Source organism: Neocloeon triangulifer, unplaced genomic scaffold (genome assembly GCF_031216515.1).
Source record: "Neocloeon triangulifer isolate White Clay Creek 2 clone unplaced genomic scaffold, ASM3121651v1 ptg000005l, whole genome shotgun sequence".
Classification (NCBI taxonomy): domain Eukaryota; kingdom Metazoa; phylum Arthropoda; class Insecta; order Ephemeroptera; family Baetidae; genus Neocloeon; species Neocloeon triangulifer.
Genome location: NW_026775548.1, coordinates 887,097 through 913,551, shown reverse-complemented (window position 1 = coordinate 913,551; position 26,455 = coordinate 887,097). Strand labels below are relative to the sequence as shown.

Genomic DNA, 26,455 nt, shown 5'->3' with positions numbered 1-26,455 from the left:
AGGATTAGCGAAATGGGGAAAATCAGGCGGAAAATTTCCCGTCCTATTATCAAATGAATAAGGAAAACTCGAACCAAATTTCTATTCATGTTTAGCGAAAACAGACTTCGAGTGGGCAATTAAGTGAAGATTTCCCATCAATTGTTTATGTTCGAGGAGCAGATTTATTATTTTAATGATCTCAAAAGATTCTAGTTTTTGTATAGAACAATCATTTTATTGCTATATTGAAACGCATGATACTTAGCTGGGTTGAGTACTTTTAAATTGTTTTCTGCAATTGAATGTTAACAATGCGATGCAACAATTTGGACAAAGAAACAACAATAATAAAAGACTAACAAGAAAGATTTTATATTTCCTCCCTGGATTGAAAAAAGAGAAATGTGCTGAAAATAAATTGCTTCATTAAATTTTAAGCCTTTATCGTTTTTAAAATTCAATTTTCATTATTTGAGACTGTTTTTAAGTGGAAAAAATATCAAAATACGGTGTTTGAGTTTTAAAATGAGTGATTCTAGAAGCTCAATCTTCACTTACGAGGTACATTTTTGGCATTTTAATAGTAAAATTTTACTCGATTTCTCTTCTCAAAATCGTTGGTTTAGCCCTTCAGAACTAGATTTTCTTGAACTAATTAATTCAAATTGTGGTCTGAATTCAAATCAACACGATACGTATAATTAATCAGAGCTTTGTGGAAATGTCCAAACTCGCAAATGTATGCAAATTATTCGGCGCTGCACCTAATTAATGGTGCGCTAGCTCTTCCGCCCACATCTCTCTGCTCGGATGCCGTGTTTGTCTTTGTGAGACGACAAACGCCCCAAACAAACACACACGTACCGCCATAATCTGCGAGGGCGCCGCTCAATCCGAGCGAGCGAGCGCACTTCAGACAAACACACAGAGAACTCTCTCACGGCGCGCAATTGATGCTTTTTTCTTTGGTACGGGTTCAACTTTTGGGCCCACAATCTAAATTGAGAGACAAAAACATCGCACGAGTTGGACCGAAAATAAATACGTGGCGAATTTCATTGAATGCCGACGCGCGCTCGCTGTCTTAATTACAGGGCAGTGCAAAATCTTGCTAATTTAGAAAACAGTCAATGATAATTTTACATTTTACGAGAAAAAAAATTAGAACAGTGAATAGTGTTTTATTTCCTTTAATTTACAACGTGTGAGATTAAAAGTAACATTTATTTCAATTTCTGCGTTATTTTGGAACTTTTTATCGACTGTTTTTACAATTGATTTTTTTTCTATTCTTTAAATTTTTTTTATGCTAACAAACTGAAGTTTTTTTTACAGTGTAGATACCCTTTAAGCTCCTCGTAAACGTGAAGCTTATGATATCTACACTGAAAATAAAACTTCTCAATAAGACCAATGCAAATTTTTTATATCAACTGACTTACTTATTTTAGTTTTCATCTTAATTGGGGTGATTTTGTCAAATTTTTATAAATTTTGGTTGGGCCAATTTTAGGTAAAAATTCAGTTCACCCATTAAATTTTCTTTCTATATCTTCTTGGAACTGAAATTTTCAAACTCAAGCTATAATTTTGAGAAAAATTACAATCATAATCAATCAGGTCTTTTTTTGCAAAAGCCACAACTTTTGTCTAACAAATTTTTTTGAACACTTCTTCTTTAATATAAAAGCGGTGTTTTTGTTCTGTTATTTGTTTTGAACGTTTGTTCATTGCCCGAGCGGCGAAGGCGGCGCCCTTGTTGCAAAAGCACAATGATACAAAGTGCTTGAGAGCAAAGTAACAATGGGTCTCGCGCCAACAATGAGTCATTGAGTGCGTCCATTCCATTGAGCCGGAGCTGGCCCGCGGCCAAGCTTTGCCGCCCCTCGGATGTTGGATTTCTCGGCCGGGCTCGCTCACTCAGTCTGCAGCTGCAGGTGGCCGAGTCTGGAGCGAGCGAAATTTTATGCCGTCTTCCTTAAGCTTGCCGAGGATTTTCTTGTTCTGCGCTGGTAAGTCCGGCCGACTTATTTATGGGCTGCGGGAAAAGCACGGAAAACGCGCTTATTTGTTCAGGATTTCGCCTCGCTACTGCCAAATGAATTTACCCTTTGGAGAAAAAGAGAACAAATTCACTTCTACACGAAAGTAAAATAACATGGATTGCTGGGCGTTTTAGTTGGTTTTAGTTAAAAAATTTTGTGACTGTAAAGAAAATAGAACCATAACTCGAGTTAAGTAAAGATAAATTAAAATATTACTTAAAATTTTGAATTTTTATTAATTGAATTTTGATTAATTCGCTAGAAAATAAATTTTAAAAGTTGGAGTTTTGCGAATTGCGTCATTCAGACTAAAAATATTTGCGACGAATTTTAAAATTTCTTTACCATTTTGATTGATACTTTTTTTACTCTTTGACCAAAGCTATTTCAAATTTTCCAAAATTTTATTCGAAAATTCATGCTTATAATTTTTTTTTCTCAAAATCAGTATTCTGGTCAACAATATTTGAATTGGATTTTATATTTTCTTCCAAAATTATTGTTTGGAAACATTTTTTACTTTTGTTAAAAGATTTTTATTAAAAAAAATCTCAATGTGAAACTTTTCAAGGTAGCGTTTGAAACTAAAAAGTCACCTTTTTGCTTTTTTAAATTTAAAGAGACTTTTTTACTCATTTATTAATAAGAGTTAGACTTCCCGCAGGTCTTATCTGTCATGAAATTGCCTATTTCAACAAAAAGAGGTGTTCTATGAATTAGATTTGACAAATACTTCCTTTGAATTTTACTTAAATTTCTTTAAATTTTAGTTGGTTCCTTTTTTGATCAATTAAAAACAAATTGAGTTATATTTCTTGCTCCTATTTGATATTTGTTGAAGATAAAGAGCAACGGCGTGGAATGAATTCTTGTTTCATAGCGGCCGAAATAGCTTTTTGGCTCCGAATATTTATGACCGGACATTTTTTCCATCTTCGTTCCATCAATCAAATTCGCTCGGATTGGAAAACAATCACGGTCGGCACCGGCCAATCATGATTGATATATTCAGAATGGGCGACCCTTCGCATTTCAGGGTCCCCGGCAAAGCTCTTTCTGTGAATGGAAAATCGCATCGACCGCGCGTTTCCGAGCCGAGAAAGCTTTGCGCCGTGAATGGCGTTTCAAAGCGGATTAGAATCGCTGCAGGGTCGTTAAAAATAATGAGATTTCGAAAATTCCTCGTGAAACGCAGAGAAAAAGAGGAAAGGTAAAAACTTGTCATTATATCTGACTCTTTAATTTTCCTGTTTCTCTCTCCGACTGACGCACTACAGAGTTGAATTTCTAGGCAGAGCAAGTCTTGCATGCAAATTCGTGCGGTCCAATAAAATGTAGAGCTCTATTTCGTGATGCGTATTTCATTTCAGCCGCGAGATTTATCACAGCAAGTCGCTCTCTCTCGAGAGAATCATGTTGGGCGCGCGTTTATTGCGATTCAGGCCTCGGCTGCGGCAAATGACACGTTTCTCTCTGCTCGGGCGTATTAGGGATGCTGCCGGCCCTTTCATCGCCTTTGTCATTATTACATGTCCGCAATGTGCGCGAATAACAACCCAGATGCAAAATCTGCTGCAGTCAACTGGAAAGCAGAAATAGCCGATTAAATGAAGAAAAAAACTTTTATATAGAAACACAGGCAGAATTGTAAATAAGAGAGAAAGAGAAATTGAGAAAAAATGCTGCCTGAAATTATTTCTGACTTAATTTAATGAAGGTTTCATGATCAAATGATTGGTTTCGATTATTACGAAAATACGCGCCTCATTTTTACAAATAAAATACACGCCCCCTGGAATTATAAAAATTATAATTTGATCCTGGTTCTCAATTAAAATTAACATTTTAAACTCATCAACAAACACGGCGCGATTCAGTGAAGCGGATGAAAACCCCTCTGTCAGCCTTATTTCGTTGAACTTTCAAAGAGTGGTCAGCTGGTCAAGTGAGAAGTACCACTGATATGAGCGCCACTGGTGGCGATTCGTTGGAACTTCTGATAACACCACGCCACGTCTCGTGCTCTTTTGTCTCGGCAACACCTCGGCACCGTCAAAATCAAGGAATTGTAAGGATTGCAACTTTCTCTAATTTAGCTTAGGCTCGTAAATGTTAGTTTGAATGAGGATTAGAAAGAAAATTTAATTAATTGCGAGATTTGCGAGGGATGAATTTTTGAAATTTAATTATCTCAATTCATTTATTCTCTCGCAACAAGTCAAACAAAAAATTACAAATCACATTGGGAGAGAATTGGCAGCCAGCTCTAGTAAACAACTTACTAAAACTCATAGGCTCAATTTGGAAGCAAAAGTGTTTCCAACTTAAACCTACTCGCCGAACTGGAGCCGTACCTACTCGCCGAATAAATTTTCTCTTAAAATTAGCCTGACCAGAGTTGATAAAAATTTGACCAAATCACGTTCATTTTTGATATCACTCCAATTTAGATGGAAAAATAAAATCAATAGGTCAGTCGACATACAAAATTTACATTGATCTTATGGAAAGGTTGAGAAGCTTTAATTTTTCTTGGTGTAAAAAAAAAAAAATTTGGAAAACTTGATTATACTGAATAATGCAATCTCTTATTTTGTATTGCTTTTGAATGAACTAAGCATTCAATCTTTGAAGCAATTTTTAATATATTTGGCTGTAATATGTTTTCTCAAAGAAGAAATTTGATAGAAAAATCTACTTATTTGCAGCAAAAGCAAACAAAAATACTCTCGAGTGAAAGGAACATTAACCCAAATATTAAAATTGCGCGGTTGGAAGGCGTCGAGGCGCATCTCCCACGTGACATCATTCATGTCCGTTTTTAGTTTGACCTTCGCTGCTGGACGCTTATGAAAGAGGCGTTTCCAGCTTTGAGAGGAAAACGCGAGTCTCTCTTTGAGCGAAACGTCGCTCTTTGTCAGTGTAAAATTTATTTATGCCGGGCACTGACGTCAGCGCGCAGTACGACATTATTTGCCGCCACTTTTTGCTTCTCTCGTCGCGACGTCAGAAATAGAAAGACACTCGCGATTTCGATTCGACCACAATGAATCGGAAATCAAAAGAGCCACGAATGATTGATGAATCAAAGCCAGAAATAACTACTTATTTTTCAACCCTCACGTGGGAAAAAACGTTTCCCCCTTTGGCGTTTTATTTCCGTTGCGCGAGAGGATTTATTAATAAAATGAGTAGTCTCGAGTCAGCTGCTCAAGGGGTCTGCACGTGACCCGCGTCTCGCCGCAGTTCAGCCCCTGCGCGCTGACGTCAAACGCGCACCCCCGTTTCCGTGTGTGTAAATAAGAAAGAAAGAAAAAAAAGACTAGACACCTACTTACTTTTGGCAGCGGGCCTTGCTAAATAATAAAGTAGTTCTCGGAAATAATATTTCCTTCCAGCTGAAAGACAAGATGGTCGGTCGCGCCATATAATTGCTCTATTTTCGAGCGCAGGTTTCGAGACGCGCAGTTGCTATTTTTGAATTTGGGCAACCTAGATTTTGAGCAATATTTTGATCCGCGCTCCACTCAGATCACACAAACTTTTACAAACAGATACACTTGATATTTTCGGTGTTTTGCCTCGGCAATAAAAATAACGAGGACAAAAATGAAAGTGTGCATTTGGGAACTATGTATGAAATAATCATGTGACCATTTCAAGAGGTGAACTAACACACACAAGATTAATATCAAATCGAATCTCTGTGGAATGACGTAAATCGCATTTTGTAAAAAATCAAGAAAAAGGTAATACAAAGTAAAAAACCAGTTTGTTTTCCAGACTAAATATTTGTTCTTAATTAACAATATAATATTTGAATTGCATTGATTTGAATGCCAAATTGAACTGGGATTTTTGTTCAAAACTTTTTTCAGCAGCTTCTATAAATTATTTTGCTGCGATTAGCTCTATTATCCTGCTGGGGCATAAAATAATATTAAAATTAAAATCCCAACTATTTTATCAAATTCCATTTTGCTACGAATCTCTTTACGATTGTTCTATTCTGATTTAAAAAAACGGTTGAGACTACAATTTTTTTTTTAATTTTCAACGAAAAAGTCTGATTTCTTTTATAATAACCAGCCTTTTTCCCTATTCACTTTTTTTTTGCAGAATTTCATCCTTTTTACTTTCTTTTTGTGCCTTCCACTTTTGCAACTAAAAAAAGTTGCCTCTTGGTAGGAAACTTTTTTCATCAGGCGAGGCTTTTAATGCAACGAAATTCCTGGAAACCTTTCAATTCAGTTGTAATCCGCATTAGCTGGAAATAACGCTTAGTTAAAAGCTTTTGTTTCGCCGCTAATTGTTTGCTTTTTCTCTCTCTCACCCGCAAAAAACTTTTCTCCCCTTTTGAAGAGGTAAAAACGCCCACGCACGAAACTGCAACACACCCCGCCGACCAGCTAATAACTTTTCAACTTGGTCTGGCCCTCGTGTGTGTTTGTTATCTCGTTGCGACAGAACGCGCGTTTTGTGCCGCCGGCAATTTTGCCGCAGCCAGATTCCTTCCTGCGCACTCGTTTGAAGTTGCACTCGGCATATACGTAAACAGCACTCGGAGCCAGAGAGAGCAAACCTGGCGTCTCTTTAGTCGGAAAAAAAACCTCCGCCGGCGACACGTTCAAACACACACACACACTTTGCAAACTAATATTCGCAACCAAACAGGCGCAATTTTGAAGAGAGAAACTTTTTATTATTAACAATTTGGTTTATGTTTATTTTCAATAGCGAAATTTTGTGGTAGAATTTCACGATTTGAATTTAAATTCGGCTTTTCTTCGATGGGTTTTTGTGGTGTTTAAGAAAAAACAATATCCTGCTCTACATGTTTCGGCTGCAGCCATAATTCATGAGCTGAGAAAACATTTTGACAATTTTTCTGTAAAAAATTGAGTCGTGTAAAAATGAAACCTTCTTAAATAATTGCTTCAAGAAAAAGTGTAAAAAAGTAAAAATTTATTATTTTTATAATTCTGTTTTTTCTTAAACAGTAAAAAATTCATAAAAATCCATCAAGGAAAAGCCAACTTTTAATTCAAATCACCCATAACGAAATTGTTCATTTTAATGAAAAATATAGCTTGAAATTCTCTGTTAAATAATTAAATTTGTTATTATTATGCAAGTTTCTTTTTTACAGAAAATTGCTTCTTCAATAGAATTTTTTTGATAATTATTTAAATTTTAGGTGAATAAATGGGCAAAATGACATTGTAATAACATTTTGCTCTGGGTGAAATTATGATTTTATTTTCTTAAATTGTTTAAAAATAGACTAATATTGAAAATGCAAATTTCGATTATTTTCAATTAAAAAAAAATCCCTCATAATTTGTTTTTCAGTTTTAACTTTGTGACTAAAATTAATTACCATGGAATAATAATTCCATATAATTATATTTAAAATGAAAATGAATTATTAAAAACAATGAAAGTTGATTCAGTTGAAAATTACTAAAAAAATGTATCCTTCTGGCTTGTGTAGAACTCCTGAGTCTAGTTTGTCACTCACGGAATGGGAACAATTTTGCCCCTTATGACATCTTTCTACATCTTCCCGAGCAATGCATGTGACGTGCGTTGTCCCGCTCCATTTCGCAAATGCAGGCGGCGCCACTTATATTTCTCGAGCGCGATTTTTCCGCTTTTATTGCCGACATGCAGCGTGTGTATTCAGCACTCGAGAGTGTTCTTCGCAGTGGGTGGTCGGTCGGTCGGTCGGTTTGCTCGTCATGTTGCTGGTTTTATTGCAGCGAGGGCTGCACAGCACATTTCTAAGTGGCCCTCGCCCTCCATTCACGCTGCGTAGTTGGCGCGATTATTTTGCATCCACCTGTGGCTGTTTATTTATCTGCCTGCGCCTGCTAATCCCTGGCTCGCCGCGCGCGGTTTTTGCTGCAGACAGCTTAAAAGCGACACTCCTTTGAGCTTCGTCGGCCGACCCTAATCTTAACAGCTTTGATTGCCGCATCTTCAAGAAGTGTCTCTTGCGAGATTCAACGAACGCAACCCGCTTGACACGACAAAATTTATTTCAATGATTTTCATTCCAACAATTTAAATTTGGCTTTTACTAGACGGTTTTTTTATAACCTGTTCTACATGTTTCGGCTGCGGGCTGCAGCCATAAGTTATGAGCTGTGAAAACATTTTGACTACAATAAGTACAGAAACTAATTTTTTTTTAAACATCTTTCTTTAAAATTAACACTTTTTTTGGGGAAAAAATTGGTTTTTGTACTAATTCTTGTCAAAATGTTTTCACAGCTCATGAATTATGGCTGCAGCCGAAACATGTAGAGCAGAATATTGTTTTTTCTTAAATAATAAAAAACGGACAAAAACCCAGGAAATGCAAAATTTTAATCACCATGAATTAACCCTCGATCGAGAACTTGTACTACAAAATTACAAATTGGAGCGATTCATTAATTGTTATGAACATTTATTTCTATAATTTCCATTAAAACATCAAAGGATGGCTTTGAATATCCTAAAAAGGTCTTTGAAAGGATCTTTTTGTCTCGGATTCGTCATCTTAAATCAATGAAAATTCAATCAAGACAACTGTGCATTTTCCCGAATCGAGTTAACAAAATAAAACCATGCATGAGATCATAAAATTATCATTTAATTGGTACGCTATATTAAAACTTTTCAGTTTTCATGATTGTACGTCTTAATTATAAAAAGAAATTTATTAACTAGTCCATTTTAATTATAATTTTTAAAACTCTTGCTGAATAAGCAAAAGGAAAACCTCAAAATTGTATTAAAATGGTATTTACTTTTTTAGAATTCTTAGTTTTTTATAGCGGTTGACACTTTTGCGACTTCCGTTGCAAGAACCAGAGTTAATTTGCACCAGAATTTTAATTACCCAGCTTGAAACTAATAGACTTTTGCTCAATAAAAAGGCAATTTGACGAAGCGAGCAATAAAGTTGCACTTTAATTACTGCTCTTGGTGCGTCTCTTTGGCAATTAAAAGCAAATAAGGACTCTTTGCTGTGTAGTTTTGAACTGGTATTTAATTGTGTTTGCAGCTTTCAGCAGCAGAATCAGCGCGAAATAAATGCATCCGCCGTTGGAGTGGATTCTGCTGGCGCTGCTGGCGCTCTTGGTGGTTTGCGGCTGCGAGGCGAAGGAGTACCGCAAGGTCGGCGCCGAGTTCGTGCCGGCGGAGAGCGGCAAGCGTTACAACGAGCCGTCGTGCGAGCAGCTGCGCGCCATGTGGCGCTTCTCGAAGCGTCAGGCGCGCGCCTCCGAGGTGACCAACGAGATTCCGCAGTACCGCGACCCCTTCGTGTACAACGTGTGGGAACCGTACCCGGGCACCCTGCGCAGCGTCGGCGCGCGCACCAAGACGGCGTCCGGCAGCGCCGGCGGCAGCGCTCGACGCCAGCGCCTCCCCGTCTACGGCAAAATCGTGCACACGCCGCCGCCGGGCTCGGCGCGAAGCTTCGACTCGCCGCGCACGCGCGCCTTCGACGAGCTCACCGCGCGCATGTTCGGCTCCCCCGGACGCTCCGGCGGCTCGCGCAAGACGCTGCGCTACACCGGCGCCGACGGCTCGCTGGTGCCGCAGGCCGGAAGCTTCCAGCAGCTCAAGGACATTGTCCGCGCCGAACGCGCCAGGGAACTGCAGCAGCGCTTCACCGACGACGCCACCATGCAGAACTACGGACAAATGGTAACTTTTTTTTCATAATATTTTTATTTAATTAATTTTCAATCTTGCAACTCTTCACATTTTTTCCATTGTTTTCTCCTATTTTTCAACTCTACAAAATTGGCAACAAATTAAAATATGAACTGATGATACAAGAGTTTTTTTAAGGCAGTTTTCTCCAATATAATTCAAATTTTGATCGCTGGTGGCACTGCAAGCGCTATCAAAATCAGTGTTTGCAGCGCCACCAACGATCAAGATTTTTAATTAAATTTGCCAATTTTTTTTGTTTTAAATTCATTTATTAACTTATTCGATGCATTGTTTGTTCCCTAAATCTTTATTTTGTAAAGAAATTAATAAAATTTTATTGGTGTTTTTCTTCCTATTTTTTTTTAATTTAATATAAAAATAATAAAATTTTGAGAAAAAAACATTTAATTTTTTGATAAAATCAGGCTTAACATTTTTCTGCAATTCTTGCTAGGGTTGCTAAATAAATATCTCAATGTTAATAATTTTTGGTTTGTTTTGCAGGTGGTGAGTTTGCCGCCGCCAGGCGAGGACGACGGCACTTACGGATCGTTCCGGTACGGCAAGCAGGAGGATCCGGCGCGCGTGCGGGGCGTGCTGTCGTTCCCGGACGTGCTGGCGCCGGCCGCTGGACGGCTGGACGAGATGAGCGAGTCGGGATTCACGTCGCCGGAGGAGGCGTTCGGGCCGGAGGTGTTCGCGCCACTCGAGGAGGATTTGCCGCCGGTGCGACTTTCGGCCAAGGCGGCCAAGCAGCGCTCCTTGGTCACCAAAGGGCAGCGCGTCTTCAAGGCGGCGCCGCGCACCAAGCAGGGCAGCGCCGCCTCCGCGGACGCCGCCAGCACGTACCCCTTTCCACCGGACACGGTCAGTCGCAATTTTCTAAATCAAACTATTAAATAAATCCCCGGTTTGTGAATTCGATTCGCGAACCGATCGGAAAAGGTTCGGAAAAAACTTTCATTTTACCAAAAAAAAAAGATATTTGTGACGAGATTGATTTTTAAATTATATATATGAAGACTATAAATATCTCGTTAACTAAAAAAGCTATTTGCGTAAAAAAAGTTGGTACTAGAGACTTTTCATCGCAAATTAGAGCTTATTATTTTGCCCACTTCATTCTTTGCAAGGAGGGCAGGCCAGGTATCAAATTGGAAATTTAATTGAGGAAAATGTGCTTTATTAATAAGCCTAAAAGCTCCTCTTAATTCACTTGAGATTCTCAAACATTAACGAAACAAAATGTTAATGTTTGCATGAAAAAATTTAGAAAAAGATGATGTTTTATTTTTCATGATGCGTTTTTGTTTTTTTACATAATTTTTTCAATGTTATTTTTTCAAGAAAATGTGACAGTTTAATAATAATTTTAGTTGAGAAATTTAAAAATTAAAAAAGGAAAATTTATATTTTAAATTGTGAACCGACTCAAGTGACGCTAAACCATTGCTTTTTTATTTGTATTTTATGTGTATTTCTTAATCAATTTATTATTTCTGCACTAATTTGTTTTCTTATGCAAATTATAAGGAAACCTAATGAATAAAAATAATTTGAAATCATTCGTTATTCAATAAATATTAAAATTTGCAAAAATTGATTGTCAGAACTAATTCAGACTGAAACAAATCAAATCAAAAATACATAATATTTTTTAAGAAACTCTGGAAATTCGAGTATTCTGTGTGATTTCTTGAAATACTTCTCAATCCAATTTATTCAATTCACTGATATTCTTTTGAAAATCTCTCCACAAAAGACGCAAATCGCTTTAGAATTGATATTTTGTGCTGCTAAACTGATGAGACCAAATTCGTTGAGACGAATTGAATTCACAAGACCCTTTGAATTTCGCAATCCCTTCATTGCTTTGGGAATAAACGCTCGTTTGAATTCGGAATGGCTTTTCGAATCTGAACGCTTTGCATACTTTAAAGAATGAAACGAAAGCGAGCCGTCGTTAATTTGAATCGCAAATCGTCCGAATAAAATACAAACACGGAAAGAAATAAACTCGGCTGACGCATGCACACCTAATGGCTTTTTGTTTTTTATATAAAAATAGACGGCGTGAAAGTGAGTGAATGAAAAAAAGGAAGCATTGTGGGTGGAGTATCGATTTCAGCTAGAAAAGGCGCGCCTGGCGCATTTTCATTCAAGAGGGAATCGATTAGCGATTGAGAGAGTCTCTTTGCTGGGCCGATAAGGCTCTCTTTCTCTCTCTCTCTCTCTCTCTCTCTCTCTCTCTCTCTCTCTCTCTCTCTCTCTCTCTCTCTCTCTCTCTCTCTCTCTCTTCTCTCTCTCTCTCTCTCGGAGGCAGTTTGTCCTCCTGCGCGCGCGAGTCTGAAAGGAGCTCTTGGCCGGCGTCCAAAAGCGGCGAGAGTGACAAAGTCCCCTCCATTCAGCGCGAGTCACATGAATGAGGCGGCCATTATTTTTGCGACAGAATTTCATTAGCAGCGTTTCAAGTGCTGTGGCTCTCGCTCTATAATTACGCCCGTTTTGCCAGACAAATGGCTCAACTTTGAACCCTCGCTTCGGGGCACAGCCCAAACTTTGCGCGGGCTCTCGCAATTAAAGCGACGGACGGACGCTTGATGCATATTTGCCCCCCACCCGCGCCCACCCCCCGAAAGCGAATCGATAATTCGTGATGCGCACTCCACAAGTCACTCATCCTTTCAAATTTTCAATATTAATTTTTATATATAAAATGTAGGTGACGGATCAATGATTTTCTTTTAATTATTTTTTTGATTTCAATTAACAGACCATTTTTATAAAAATGCCAGATTTTTGGGAATTTTATGTTTCAAAATAAGCACTCTAAAGTAAGAAGAAATCAAAATAGGAAATTTTTCTGATCCCCAAAAGGCTGGTTCTTTAAAAAACAAAGATTTTTTTGTGTGTCTTAAACTAAAAGTAAGTGGGAAGAATGTATAGAAAATTGAAAATAAAAAAGAGATTTTATTATGATAAAAAAATTTGCTTAATTAAGCATCTGAGTCAGTCACAGTATGATGCTATTGCTTTAAATATAAACTAATTTCTGCAATTTTGTTTATTTCATTAAAATATTTTTTTTTTTATATTTTCAATTTTAGTATTAATTCCTCTCACTTATTTTTGCTTATTTTTAGTCCTGACACGACAAAACCCTAGGTTTTTAATCTCCTTTAGGGATCGGTTGTCAATTTATTTGTTTTTCTTTCTAATTTTTCGCAAGCAATGAGGGACCCAGCTTCAATTTTTCATTGAAATAGTGATGTTCAGCAATTCTCGTACTTAAAATTAAGCTTAAAGAGTTAATTTTAACGCTCAGTTTCTGAATCCACGTTGAAATTTCTTTTGAAAAGTATTTTTTTTTACACATTTTATCAAAAAATATTACATGAATGTGGCCACCAAATTTTCTCATTACATTACTTTTTGCTTAAAATGCTCCATTTTTTTGCCCGTTTAAATAAACTGCTTCGCCAGGATACTGAAAGCGTTTAGTTATTTCACGTTGGATTATCTAGCAGTGGCCGCAGCAGGCCCTTTCCAGGAATTCCTCCATTAATTAGTTTTCACAAAGATGAATCGCCAAACGCCCACGCACACCGTAAAAGCCGCAACTTTAATATCTCCCCAGAGCTTTTATCGCATCGCCGAGAGTAGGTTTGTTTCCACAAATTTCAACCAAATGAGGTTTTTAATATTCCTTGCAGGATGTTTTAGTACCAAAAGCAAATTTATAGCACGCGACGTTATTCAAAATGTTTCGTAATTACGTTCTAGAAATAATTTTAGCCGAAATGTGTTTCTTTTTAATATCAAACGAAACCTACTTATTTTGATTTTAGGTTTTACTATATTTTACAGAATCAAAAATTATAATTGAAGAATGCAACTTAAAACCAAGGCTTAAATCGCATGCGAATTAAAATTAAACGCTTCAACATAAATTGCCAGCTTTTCATGAACATTTCAAAAGCAGACGCTGATCGCAAAGCAATTAAATCGACATAAAAAAAATAGATATTTCTGACCGATTGGGCTGTGCAGAGCGATTACGAGGACGGATCGTCTGCTGAGGAGGCACCGCCGTCGTGCCTGTCCATCGTGCAGCAGCCGTGCGCGGCCAGTCCCGACTGTTTTTGTAGCTCGGCCCGTCCGACGCTGTCCAGGTGCTTCTTCCACGCACCATCGGCGTCCACCGGCGTCTGCCAGATTTTCGACTTGAACGACACAGGTACAGATAAATCTCTCAACCGGCTGAAAACAAATAAAGACTGAAATTAGAGGAAAATTTCAATTGGAATTGAATGATTTTTTTACTCATTTATTCAAGAGCAATTTGAACCTCTCGTTAAAAGGTTCAATTAAAATGGGAATAAAATACGATGCACTTCAGAAGCAAAAAAGTTACCATGGTGAAAATTTATCATTTATTTTCTTTTTGTTATCCTGTTGATAAAATAAATTGAGCCCTATGCAATTTACTTTTGCAACTAAAAATGACACCCATTGTCAGGGTGACAAAAAGTTGTAATGTGAAAATTTTACATCAATTTCAAAATATTATAAAATACTCATCGCTCGTTTTTGGCCCTTCCCAGTTATTTCAAATTTAAGTTTGATAATAATTAATTAGAATTTCAGCGTCAATTTGTCACAATTTTTAATTCACAACGAAAAACAAGCTTTAATAATTTAAATCTTCATTTTGATATTATCAAATAATCCTAACAGAATGAAAAAAAATTCGATATCATTGTGGAAGCAAACAAAGAAGCTCTCCAATTATAACTTTGCGCCCGCTTAAGCACACACGTTTCGGCGATAAAGGTGAAAGTTTAATATTTCATTAAGCCTGTTACTTGATCGATACAGACAGATTGAATTTCGTAGCCTCTTATTTCCTGGCCGGGCGGGCGGCAAATCCCCCAGAGCAGCAAGCAGATCACGTCCGAACTTTTAATACCCGGGATAAACTTACTTACTTGCTTGCGCGCGATAATAATAACGCAGAAAAGTTTGGCCCGCTTTCCTATATATTGTGTGGAATACACGTCAGCTGCTGCAGCAATATTGGGCAAAGTTGCTTTCCAGCCAAACTCGGCAAGTCAAATGAGAGAGCAAACTTTTATCAAGGAAATGCGCCTTATTAAATTTATCTTCGCCAAGACTTCTGAAAGATTAAAAAACAGAACATAATTGTATTTTCTATCAAAATTTTTATAACGAAGTTGAATTTTGGTATCTTCTTTTGAAGGGAGGAAAAAATTTATTCATATTTGTGGAATTTTAAACAATCAGCGTTTTCTAAAATTATTACAAATTTACTAGTTTTTAATATTATAAAAGTCAGCTGGCTTTTGTTTTTTATTTGAATTTTTCAAACTGATGAAAGTGATGGAGTTTTCTCAATTTTATTTTGGGAATTATAATTACGGCTCTGTGATTTTACCTCAGAAATAGAGTTTGTATTAATTTAAAGGAAAGTTTTGGGCAAACAACTTTTATTAAGCCGAGTGGACGGCATATTTTTCTCGTTCGTTTGCGCATCTATTGTGAATGTGCGGCGAGCCCCAAATGTTTGCTGACGTCGGTGCCTTTGTTAGAGGATTTAATCACACGGACGCGCACACATGTGAAATAACCAGAATGAAAAAAAAACGCTCTAATTATCGCGGGCACGTTTTGAATGGACGTCCGCAGCCGGCCTTTTTCATTCATTACGTCGAACAAAGCGTGCGTCAAATCCAAGGCAAAATGTAAATTTGCTCTTTGTGTGCTTTGCGAAGCCAGTCAAATGAAAGTCGTGATGAAATGCGATTCACTCACTTTGCTGAATGAAAATAAAAAAAACGGAGCCAGACTTGGGCGTAAACGTGCCGAGATCAAAACAATTCTATTATTTGCTCGTTTTTCGGACCGAATTTGTTGTGTCACGTCGCGAGAGACGCAATTCCCTCTCAGACCGCATTACTGCGTCGTTTCAAATCTTATTACAAAACCCTTTTAAGCCCCAATGCCGCAGCAAAGGCAGAAACTTGTTGATTGAGGCCAAAACCACAAAAGGCCCCGAAAGGGTTTAAAAGTAAAGGTCGCTTCAAATCCACATGTGAATCACAATTCATAGTTCAAAGGTATTTTTGGTGCTTCGTGCGTTCATGACAAAGCTGATAATTTAACAAAATTATTCATACAGAGGAAGCTTAAAATTTGTCATGTTTTAAATGAAAAATTAATTCAAATTATTAATATAAAATGAATAGAAACATTTTACTCGAATTGAATGAAATTATTGGAAAAAAGAACTCAATTTTAGCGCAATCCGTTTAAAAAAGTCGTTTTGATTTTTGTTAATTCACTACAAAATGAATTGCGTCGGCGGATCTTTGCAAATTGTTTCATTTGATTCAAATATTTCAGACTACAAGCGACTTGTTTTGAGCTTTGTAACAAAAATAATTGTTACATGTTATTTTGAAACTTTTTATTGAATTTCTCTTCATAAAATAAGTATTCTTTATGCAGATTTTCAATTTTTCTTCTCCTTTTTAACTAAATTTTGCACACATTTAAACTTTTTAAATTACTTTCAAGTTTTGTATTAAAAAATTTTCAACTAGACTTTTTAATCGACTTGGTATTTTTTTCTCAGCCTAAAATTAGATTAAAACGTAGATTTTCCTTAGAAAATATAGTATTTTCCAATTTAATTTTCTACCGTGAAAACATTGATGAATTTATTTACAAAAATTAAATGAAAATTATTAAAATATTAGAAGAATTGCACTTGGTAATCGATTCCTTCGCCTATAGGCTGTTCTCTCTCTCTCTCCTCGGAAGGAATTTTCTCGAGAAGCGCTTTGACTTGAATGACACTTTAATTAAATGCCCTGTGCAAACTCTCAGCAGATTCTTGCCCTTCTCGCGCCGCCACTTTTATTCATAACGAGCTGGCCTGGCTGGCATTGAGAAGGGCCGCGTGTAATTAGCATCGCGATTAATGGCTCTCGAGATCAGGCACACCTGCTGCACAAACGTGCTGCGAATACCTGCTTTTCTCGCTCCTTTCTTGCCAGGCCGAGCGCCACACCAGAGAAGGCGAAAGAGATCAATAATCTATCCCTCTTCTGCGTCAAAACGCACAGACGGTGCATCGTTTCCGACTGTGTTGCTCTCGCTGATTTACATTTTTACATCTCGTCGCCTTGCCCGTGCCAAATCGGAAATAAAAAATACATTCCGTTGTCTGATTGTGAGTGACAATCACTTCCAAATTGTAATACACAAAATTAAGATTCTTGATATTTTTATTAACAACTAAATTAATTAAGTTTCACATAAGTTTTGCAATTACAGTTTTAATTGAAGTTAATCCGTCAATTATTGAATCAATTACATTCAAATTGAATATTAATTAATTAATCTTAATGTCATGTTTGTCACATAATATTATTATTAAATTATTCCAAATTTTTATTTTTATTTCATTGACTTTAGTTTGAAAGATAAGCTTTTTACATTAGTAAACTTTCTTTAAAATCCATTTTATATAAATTTACAAAAACAATTTCATTTTCAAAAGCTTCGTCAAGGCTATTTTACTTAAGGTAATTTTTAGCTGATGGCGGGACTTTTACAGCAAGAATTTTGTGAACAAAGTTTCACAATAAATTTATTTATTCATCCAAATTGACTTTAGTTCAAACACGTCTGCACAAAAATTTAGAGGCATCTGGAGAAGCAATTGCCAGTTTTTGTAAAGATGTTTTTGTTATTTGAAATTGCAATAATCAAAGAGGGTATGAAAATAAATAGAGTTTGATATTAACTCTGTGATTCAATATTAAATTTCGATATTAAAAAATTGTTAAATTGGAAAATATTATATATATTGCTTCGAAATAATGCAGATTTTACAAAAGTGTGTAGGTGTTTAGATTTAAAATGTCATGCTCTCGGCGTGGGATTGTTTTGCAGGAAAAAGTCCTTTGTTGAAACGCGCACATTTTTTCAGTCTTCTCTTCGCGACGTTTTTGCTTGAAAAGAAAGAAATTCATTAGAATGAAAGAAAAGCGTCGCAGCCGTTTTCTGCCGAAGCGAGCAGAAATCAACAACGTCGCGTCTCTCGCGTTTTCCGAGGTTGAATATTTTCGTATTTTTTGCTATATTTATACAAACAGGCTGTTTTCTTTTTGAAATGAAAAAGAGAAAAGGCTGACGCACAATGATAATCAAATTTGCCGACCGGAAATCATTCGTGCCAAAATTCAGTAATTTTCATTTAGCAATTGCGGAGAAAGTTTATATATTGTTTTGTAAAAACGAATTGGATCAACTTGCTACGAGGGCAACGTGCGCAAAAGTTGCTTCAGCTGCGGGTTCAAACCAACAGGTGCGTTTCGTGCGTGCCCGTCTCGGGATTTGCCGCAGACTGATTGATGGCAATTTCTGTACACAAGGCAGGCCTGTCAGACCTTAAAACAAATCAGTCTTTTCCCTTCTTGATTGATGTGCAAATGCCAGGGGAGAAATAAATATAAATAAAATGTACCACTTTGTGATCGCAAAGGAAATAAAAGCCATTTCCGCCGAGGACATAATTTTTAATTAAAACTCACTACAAGGCGATATAATAAAATTCATTACAATTTTAGAAATATCTTCTTTTACCTCCAATTTATCTTCTTTTCGGACTTTTATTTTTGGATTAATTTATAATTAAAATTTTGTATAATTAATCAAACAAACATTGCACAACATGAAAATTTTATCATAATTTCTAAGTCTTAAATTTTTAGGGATATTTAAAAATAAATTTTGAGTCATGAGACTCAATATTGGTAAATTTTCAACACTTTAATTTATTTTAGAAACTAATTATCATATTTTTTAAAAATCTTCATTGCTTTAAAACATTTTAATTCTCAAAATAAAATTATTTGGACAAATAAACCACAGTACTAATATTTTGAGGATTCAAAAGATTATTGAGGTTATTAAATTTCTTGGCAATATTCCTCCATCTTTTTATCTAAATCTACAAAAAAATATCAAAACTATTTCCATTCATAATGAAGTTTGATTCCGAATCAAATGAAATTGACAAATATAAAATTTGCCGAAGTTAATAAAACCGTTAGCCGTCGCGAATCGATGCCGGCCCGGCTGCCTTTCTTTTCACTCTCTCTCCGGGAAGATGTTGGTCGCCGCGAGTTGCAGCTCTCACCCCTTCGCAGCTAGGGGTGGGTGGCAACAGGAGCTCAGCCGCGCCGCCCCCGCAATCATTTGTTGCATCAGCGCTCGCTTCTCAGTCGGCGCGGTTTCAACTCGTGCATTACATTATTATTCTGCTCTTTTCATTAGATTAGGAATTTGCACGTTGCGATAGGCCCGGAATGCTGCGTGGGCGGAAGATTACGTGTCCAATTCTGCGAAGCGGTAAATTTCGGGTGAAATCGCCCTCCTGCGCCGCACCCACGCAACAATAAACGCGTCTCGAGGCGGCAACGTAGGCCGTAAAAAGGCTTACCTTTTAGCCAGCGTTTTATTTTATTGCTAATTTCCTTTATTTCATGTTTGGAGTGGGGCATTTTAATCCGACCGAAAATAAACTTGCTTTTGCATTGAATGTTGCAGAGAGCGATGAGCTCGGAACGTGGCATCCAACTCCGCTAGAGCCCAGCCAGTTGGGCGCGTGGTTCGGCCAGGTGGCTCTCACCACCACCCCCGCATCGCCGCCAACCCCCTCTACAGCAACCCCCTCTTCGGCATCAAGCGACCGAAACTTCACACTCGCTCATTAGGCGTTCCGGAGAGAATTTCACACGATTTGGCCCCCGTTTTCGGAAAATCTAAAAATTTGTAATGAAAAGAAACAAAATGCACCTCTCAGAGGGCGACTCAACTTAGCCGCTACGACAATGTCAAAGGGCATCCTGGTCTCTTTCAACTCGAGAACGGGTTTGTTGATTTTATCCATCAAACGGAAATTTTAAAGACAAAAAAGTTAAAAAAATAATGAGATAGACTCTTTGAGTCTTTGAAGCAAGTTTTTATTATTTAAAGAAGGGGAAATGGCAAAAATTTTATTCCTGAATGTTAAGAAAGACATCAATTCATGACCAGTTTTGAAATTGCTATTGATAAATTCGCACCCCTAATGCTTCAAAATAAGGGTTTATTGCTTTATATTCAAATTTTCCCGCCATAATTTGAAACTCAAGGGAAGTCTTGATTGCAAAATCACCAAATCACGTTAAAAGTTAAAACCACAAACTACTAGTCTGTAATAATAAATATTTTTCTTCAGATTTCTGATTCCCCACCAAGGTTCAAATGCTTTTGGCGGGAAAACGCAATACCCGGTTAGATCGCTGTAGGGTGAGAATTTTTCAATCGCGATTTTTGGCGTTGATCATGAAATTGGTCTTGTTCTTCACAATCAGGAATAACAAGAATCTACCAGTATCACTTTTTAATTCTAGTTGCATTAAATTTAAATTGGTTTAACTTGAAATCGGTTGCTAAAAAAAGTTCTAGACCATCATGATTCACTTCAAATGTTCAATGAGGTATATTTATATCATCCGAGGGAAACTTCTGGATCCAAAGACAGTTTATCAAGATCAAATTTTCCTTCTGCGATAGCACAGCAGTTTAGTTGACCCATTTAAGTTTAAATTTTGTGACATCTTCACGTTAATTTTTGTCTCGTTTGTGGCAAATCAACAAGCCCGATCCGAATTGTGCTGTTTTAGACTTGAAGAGACTCGTTCTCCAAGAGGTGACCTGACCCCACTTTGCATACGCTGATTGATTACTCCAGCAGCAAGCAGCGTGTGTCGTCGCCGAGACCAGACACGAGTTTCCCGCGCGTTTTTTTTGTTATTTCGCGCCAAAATTCGGCGGCGGAACGCGTGCGGTTTGCGGCAGCGCGATTTTTTGAATAACGCGAGCGGGGGGTGCCGGTGTGCGGGGGGTGCCGCCCTATTCAGGTGAGCCGCTAGGGTCGCACCCTGGCACCGGCACGCCCCCTCTTCCTTTTCCGTTGAGCTTTCGCAGTTTGAGGCTGAACCCGGTTGTTTCGTTGGCATTCCCCCCCCCCTCCCCTCCCGCCGCGAGGGGTCGACTCGCTTGAGCCGTTTCGACTCGGGCCCTCGCGTCGGCCGCGCACCAACACGCAAACCCGCCGCGCTGCTTGCGCGAACTCACGAGGCTTCCAAAACGAAAGAAAATCCACCCAAACGCCAAAAGTAATATGACAAAAGAAGGTATTTTTACTAGACAATAAAATATGAGAAGAAGAATGGTATGATGCAAATTTGTATTTTTAAAAAAAGTTTGACAAAAACAAAAACAAGAGACGACGGAGCTGCGCGAATTGGCCACAATTGCAAGGTGACAATAATTGTACTATTACCGATATACAACACACATATTATACATGTATAAATCGATCAATTTTTTCCTTGCCCTATCACCGACCTTTTTGGAACTTGCTATTACGAAATATACACACACGCAATTATTATTGTCCTTTGGAAAAAGTGCCGGTCTGCGCACGGGACGCACGGGACTCCCGTCCGCAGATCGGAGAACGTGTCGAGAATCTATGACAATACTAAAATTGTAAAATGTATCATAACTAGCGTTTAATTAAATATCAATATAAGCATTAGCGTTTAAGGTATGTGTACTCGCATGTATTGCCACCAATGAAAACCATCGCTGACAGAGGAATATTATCAGATGCAGATTTACAACGGGTGATAAGATAAACATATTGTAAAAACAAAACAAAAACACACACACTCACTAACTGTATTGTTTGTACTGTACTATTGTATAATTACTTACATTTTATTACACAAAGAGCCTGTCTTGTTCGTTTTTTCAGAAGTTGACCACGACGCCTGATTTTTGAATGTTCTCTACTTTCGTGAATACCTCTCTGTGCCATTTCTGTTGCATTTATTCTCATGTTAAATGATTTCTCGAGTAGGATTTACATTGTATACGCGCATAATTATTCTATGTCACACATTAGTTCAAACTATTTCACGTTAATTTATTATGTAATTACGCCCCTCACCCGGTTCGAATGTGTATAAAAAAACTAATGCGGTTTGTCGATTTTTGAAAGTGGTGCTCGAAGTTAAATTATGAGAAGGCCGGAACATCTCTCAACACCCTTTAGTCTCTCCTTCTGTCTCAAACGCGGATAAATTATTAAAAATCATAGGCTGGCCTTTTTCAAGTAATATGTCAATTACATACTATTGCAGGCAGACCCGAAACAATAACAAAAGCTGCATCAAATTAACAGAGTTTCGTCTGTAATTGAATCATTTCACGGGGGGACGATGCAACTGCCACCTGTTGGTGCCGCTGGCGCACACAGAATGATCAATAAAACCCAAGTCGAATCTCTCTATCTCTAAACTTGACCTTAATGCAATTAAATACTCTCTGTCTGCTTCCTAAACCGCGTTCCAATGCCATCCTTTTCGGAAAAAAATCAATTTCTCTCCTCGTTTTGAACTGAAGAATGGAAAAAAACGACCACTCAAAAGAAAGATTTCTTGTGTCGATAAAAAAAAAACTATCCACTGCTTCCACCTGTTATATGCATGAAGTCTTACTCCGCATATCTCTTGGACAACTGTGTTGTTTTTCTGACCACTTTACCTCTCTTGTTGTACCCTTTATAAATATAAATATATCAGCCTGGCACATATCCTGCTGCAATTTAGTGCATATCTCTCCCCCGATCTTTGAGTTGTATGCATTTGACGCAAACAAAAAAAAAGAACACACTCACACACAAAAATTGTCTTGTGCGGCGGATTTATGCGCCAATAACAATAATATTAATTATCAAATGATGATGGAAAGGATTAATAAAGTTTAATTTACTGTGCAAAACGTGTTTGTCTTCAAAAGCGACCCGTGCACTTTAATTTAATTTGAAATCAATAGCGGAGGAAGTGCTGCTACAACGAGGAAGAGGATCGAATCATAGGCGGCGGCGGACGTGCGTTTTCGATGTAGGCAACCCGCTCGTCAAAGCTGCTCCAACGGTTGCCTACCCTTCAACATACGCAAAATTGCCTCAAAATAAAATAAATACAACAAAATAAAAATGGATATTCTAGCAAAGGAAAAAGTATTTAAATAAACGTTATTGGAATATTTTTAATTATTTTTATTTTACAACAATAATTCAATTTAAAATTGTATTTAACTTATAATGGGTATTATACAACAATTTTTTATTGAAATTTAAAATACAAATTAATTTATTGAGTAATTATTTTGCAAAAATTGAATTGCCTTATGCAGTTGCTTTATGTCAACATTATTAGATGGAAGGTTTGCTTTTCCGACTAATCATTTTTCATCTTCTCAAGAAAAACCGCCATAATTCAATAAAAACGGATCATTCGAGACGCGATCATGCAAACGCAATTTACACCCCCGCGATCAAAGGCGTCCCGCGCGATCGGGGAAGACCCGAGGAAATAATTATCAGCGGTGATTTATGGTCGCAGCCACCGGATCCGGCCCGCCAGTCTCAAGAGCTCATTTCTCACTCCTCCGATTTCCAGCCCACGTAACTTCTTTCCCTGCAACTTCCCGACTTTCCCGCCGAGCGACGCTTGCGTCCGCTCTCAACCCCACAGGTTGGTCCTTTTCCGAGCACAGATGGAGCGCGTCGGCGGAAAACTGTTGGAAAATCTAATCGTTGGTGCTCTGGTGATGAGCGACGAGCTATTTAATGGTAATGAGGCGCACTCGGCGTAATTTTCATTGCCTTTGGAGCTGCTTTGGCTCCACGGGAATAATTTATACTCTAAGCGCGGAGAATAGCTAGTCTGCTCGATTGTTAACTGAAATTTTCTTTTTAATTATAATTTTGCATCTCATTTCTCCAGAAGGGAAAAATTTATTCTCAAATGTGTATTTCTTTTACAAGAATTTTTACATATTCTTAATAACCAGTCTTGCAATTTGAAATTTAAATAATAAATATATTTACTATTTTATTTATAAATAAATTTCTTATTATTATTAGGAATTAAACAAAATAAATTTATATTTGAAAATGTAAGACATCAAGTTTCAAGTTTATTAATTATAAATTGTATTACTTTTAATAGATTTATTTCGTTTTTACTTCTATATAATGAATCTGGTTATTTATTTTTAATTTTAATTTCAAGTTAATGTGTAAAATATTTTTATTTAAAATTAATATTTATTAATCCAATTTTTGCCCTTGAGTGTTGATTTGCAGTTTAGATTCAGTTTAATAATTAGATGCCTGCTAATTACGCCGCGAGTCTGTTTCTCCGCAAAATGTAAGCCAGAGCGCCGAGAATGATCACTCTAACGTGTGTTATATGCCTGACATAATTCTGCAGCATTAGTGCGGCGCGATTTAATTAGCGGGTGCACACGAGCGTCAAGAAGCTGCTGCGGCTAATTAATACTTCGTTAGGCCGCGTTGCGTCAAAATTTACGCGCTTGCCGAGGCTCAAGTTATTGACACCGATTTCTGTTCGGATTTAACGACGGCGCTGGAAATCTCGTCAATTAGAGCCTTGACTTGGGGGCTCAAATTTCAATGATTAATTTATTAGGAATATCGGAAAATTTGAATTTTCTTTCAAATGTTAATTCCAACAATGCGAATTTTCATTCTGATTCCAAATAAGTGGGACTAAAATTATTTATTTTTAATTTTTTAACAATTTTAAACTGCTTTGTGTTTATATTTTAAATATTTGTAATTTATTTATTCCAAAAATAACATTTGGAACATGAAAAGCATAATAAATTATAGTTATATAATGGACTTTTAATAAAAAAAATTTTTGAAAATATGTGACATAATCAATTGATAATTTTTAAATTGTGTAAAAAAATTACCATTAAGACTTCAGAATTTTTTGCTTATAAATCGACTTTACCTGGAATTCATGAAACAAAAATTTGGAACTGAAGTCAAAGATATATTTTGTATTTAATTTTATTTTTAAGACTTACATTTTTCCGGCTACGCAAAACAATTCAAAAGATATACACTTTTTAATACATATAAATGCTTCTGTGGAAATTTGCAAATTTCACTCGCCAAGATTACCTGGCACGGGCAGAGCAATCCCTTGGCAAATCTCGCTTGTTTTCATAACAACAAACAAACAAACTCTCTCTCCATTGCAAAGTCCTCCGGATTCATTCGTTGGCAGAAGAAAAGCCAGAATCCCCAGGTGGTTCTGGGCTTTTCTCTCTTCGTCGTCGTCGGGGGCGAATCTCGGCCAAGTAATTAGGAAATGTTGTCAATTCAGCTTGTACCTGCAGCCACACTTCCGGCCTCTAATGGCTCCTCTCCCGCCAGCACAATCTCATTAGGCAGCCTTGAGAGCTTCTCAATTATGTGCAAATTGATTTATTAATCCCCTCCCGTGTACGCAGCAGCAGGCCCTCCTGATTCACTTTGCATAATTCGTTTCTCTACCACTGTATAATGCACAACTAGTCACCATTAAAAAAAATATAATGCATTAATTGGATATTAAGATCAACTTTTCAGCTCTGAATTTCTTTTAAAAGCCCAGAAAAGTAAAAATTATATAGACAAATGCACAAAATTGAATTAATTTTGAACGTTTAGAATGTAGGTCAATTACTTTTCATCTCTGTTATTTACGGACTAAAATATTATTTTGATGTTGAAACAAAATCGATTCGCAAACTGTTGGCAGGTGGGGAAGATGTTTTTTCACTCGGAGATGAGTTTCGTATGAAAAATGATGGGCCGCATTGATAGGTACTTGTGTAATCCTCTCCCTGAAGAGAATATTCGGCGCGGAGAAAGAAACCTCCTGACGAAAGAGAGCATCAAAAGAGGAGGGAATTTCGCTCATTGTAAATTTGGTTGTGGCGCAAGATTGAATTGCATTTGCCGACGCTACGTGCGGTGAATATTGAAAGCGCCGCGCAAAAATACTCGGAGCTATATTTATATTTACGACGGCCGGAGAGAGCGAAGCCTAGGCAAGCCTGTGAGCGCCGCCGACAAAGGAACGCGCAATATCGAGTATGTATGCGTGCAGCGAAAATTGCATTTGGTACGCCGCCGATACAGAGACGTGAGCGAGCGCGCTTTATTTGCACCAAATTGAATCATTACTCTCGTGCTTTCTGCATGACAACACCCATTTCCTCGGCAACACACGCTGCTCTCCTTTGTGTGTGCGCGCGGAGAATTTTGTTTGCAATCTACATCAGCTCTTTGCGAAAATCCGAGCTGCGAATTTCAGTTTGGAACATCCTTACGCCTCCACTTGAGCAAAGCGAGCCCGGCAGATTTATATTGTACGAGCTCTAATGAGATGGGATCGCAGAGGAAGGGGCTTTGCAACTCGCAAACGATGCAATTAGAATAAGAGAGAAGGTTACATTGACTTTGGTTCGGGTGGGATTTTGAAAAACAACCAGCTCTTTGTTTTTGTATAATTTTTGTCAATATTATTTCTCTTCGGAGCTTATTTTTGCCTTTTCAAAGTACAAAAATAAGATAAACAGGGCTGGTAATTTTCTTAAAAAGAGAAAATATTTCGGCAAGAAAACGAAGGAAAATATAATTTAGGATCAAAGAAATATGCCATGGTTTTCCAAAAAATGGCGAAGAAAATTGAAAAAATTTA

At 37.4% G+C, this 26,455-nt stretch overlaps 1 protein-coding gene across 2 annotated transcripts in view; it reads left to right on the top strand.

Moving 5' to 3' along the window:
- Positions 1-21,465, top strand: part of LOC132193902 (uncharacterized) — a 28,891-nt gene extending 7,426 nt beyond the window's left edge. The window contains exons 1-4 of one of the 2 annotated variants that reach the window (XM_059614852.1): positions 1,868-1,994; positions 9,082-9,728; positions 10,245-10,607; positions 19,380-21,465. In XM_059614852.1, coding sequence (XP_059470835.1) covers positions 9,111-9,728; positions 10,245-10,607; positions 19,380-19,418 — 1,020 coding nt within the window. In that variant the 5' untranslated portion in view covers positions 1,868-1,994; positions 9,082-9,110 and the 3' untranslated portion in view covers positions 19,419-21,465. Of the gene's footprint in view, positions 1-1,867; positions 1,995-9,081; positions 9,729-10,244; positions 10,608-19,379 lie in introns of those variants that run through there. The other variant, XM_059614851.1, reaches the window with a different exon arrangement.
- Positions 21,466-26,455: the final 4,990 nt, after the last annotated feature.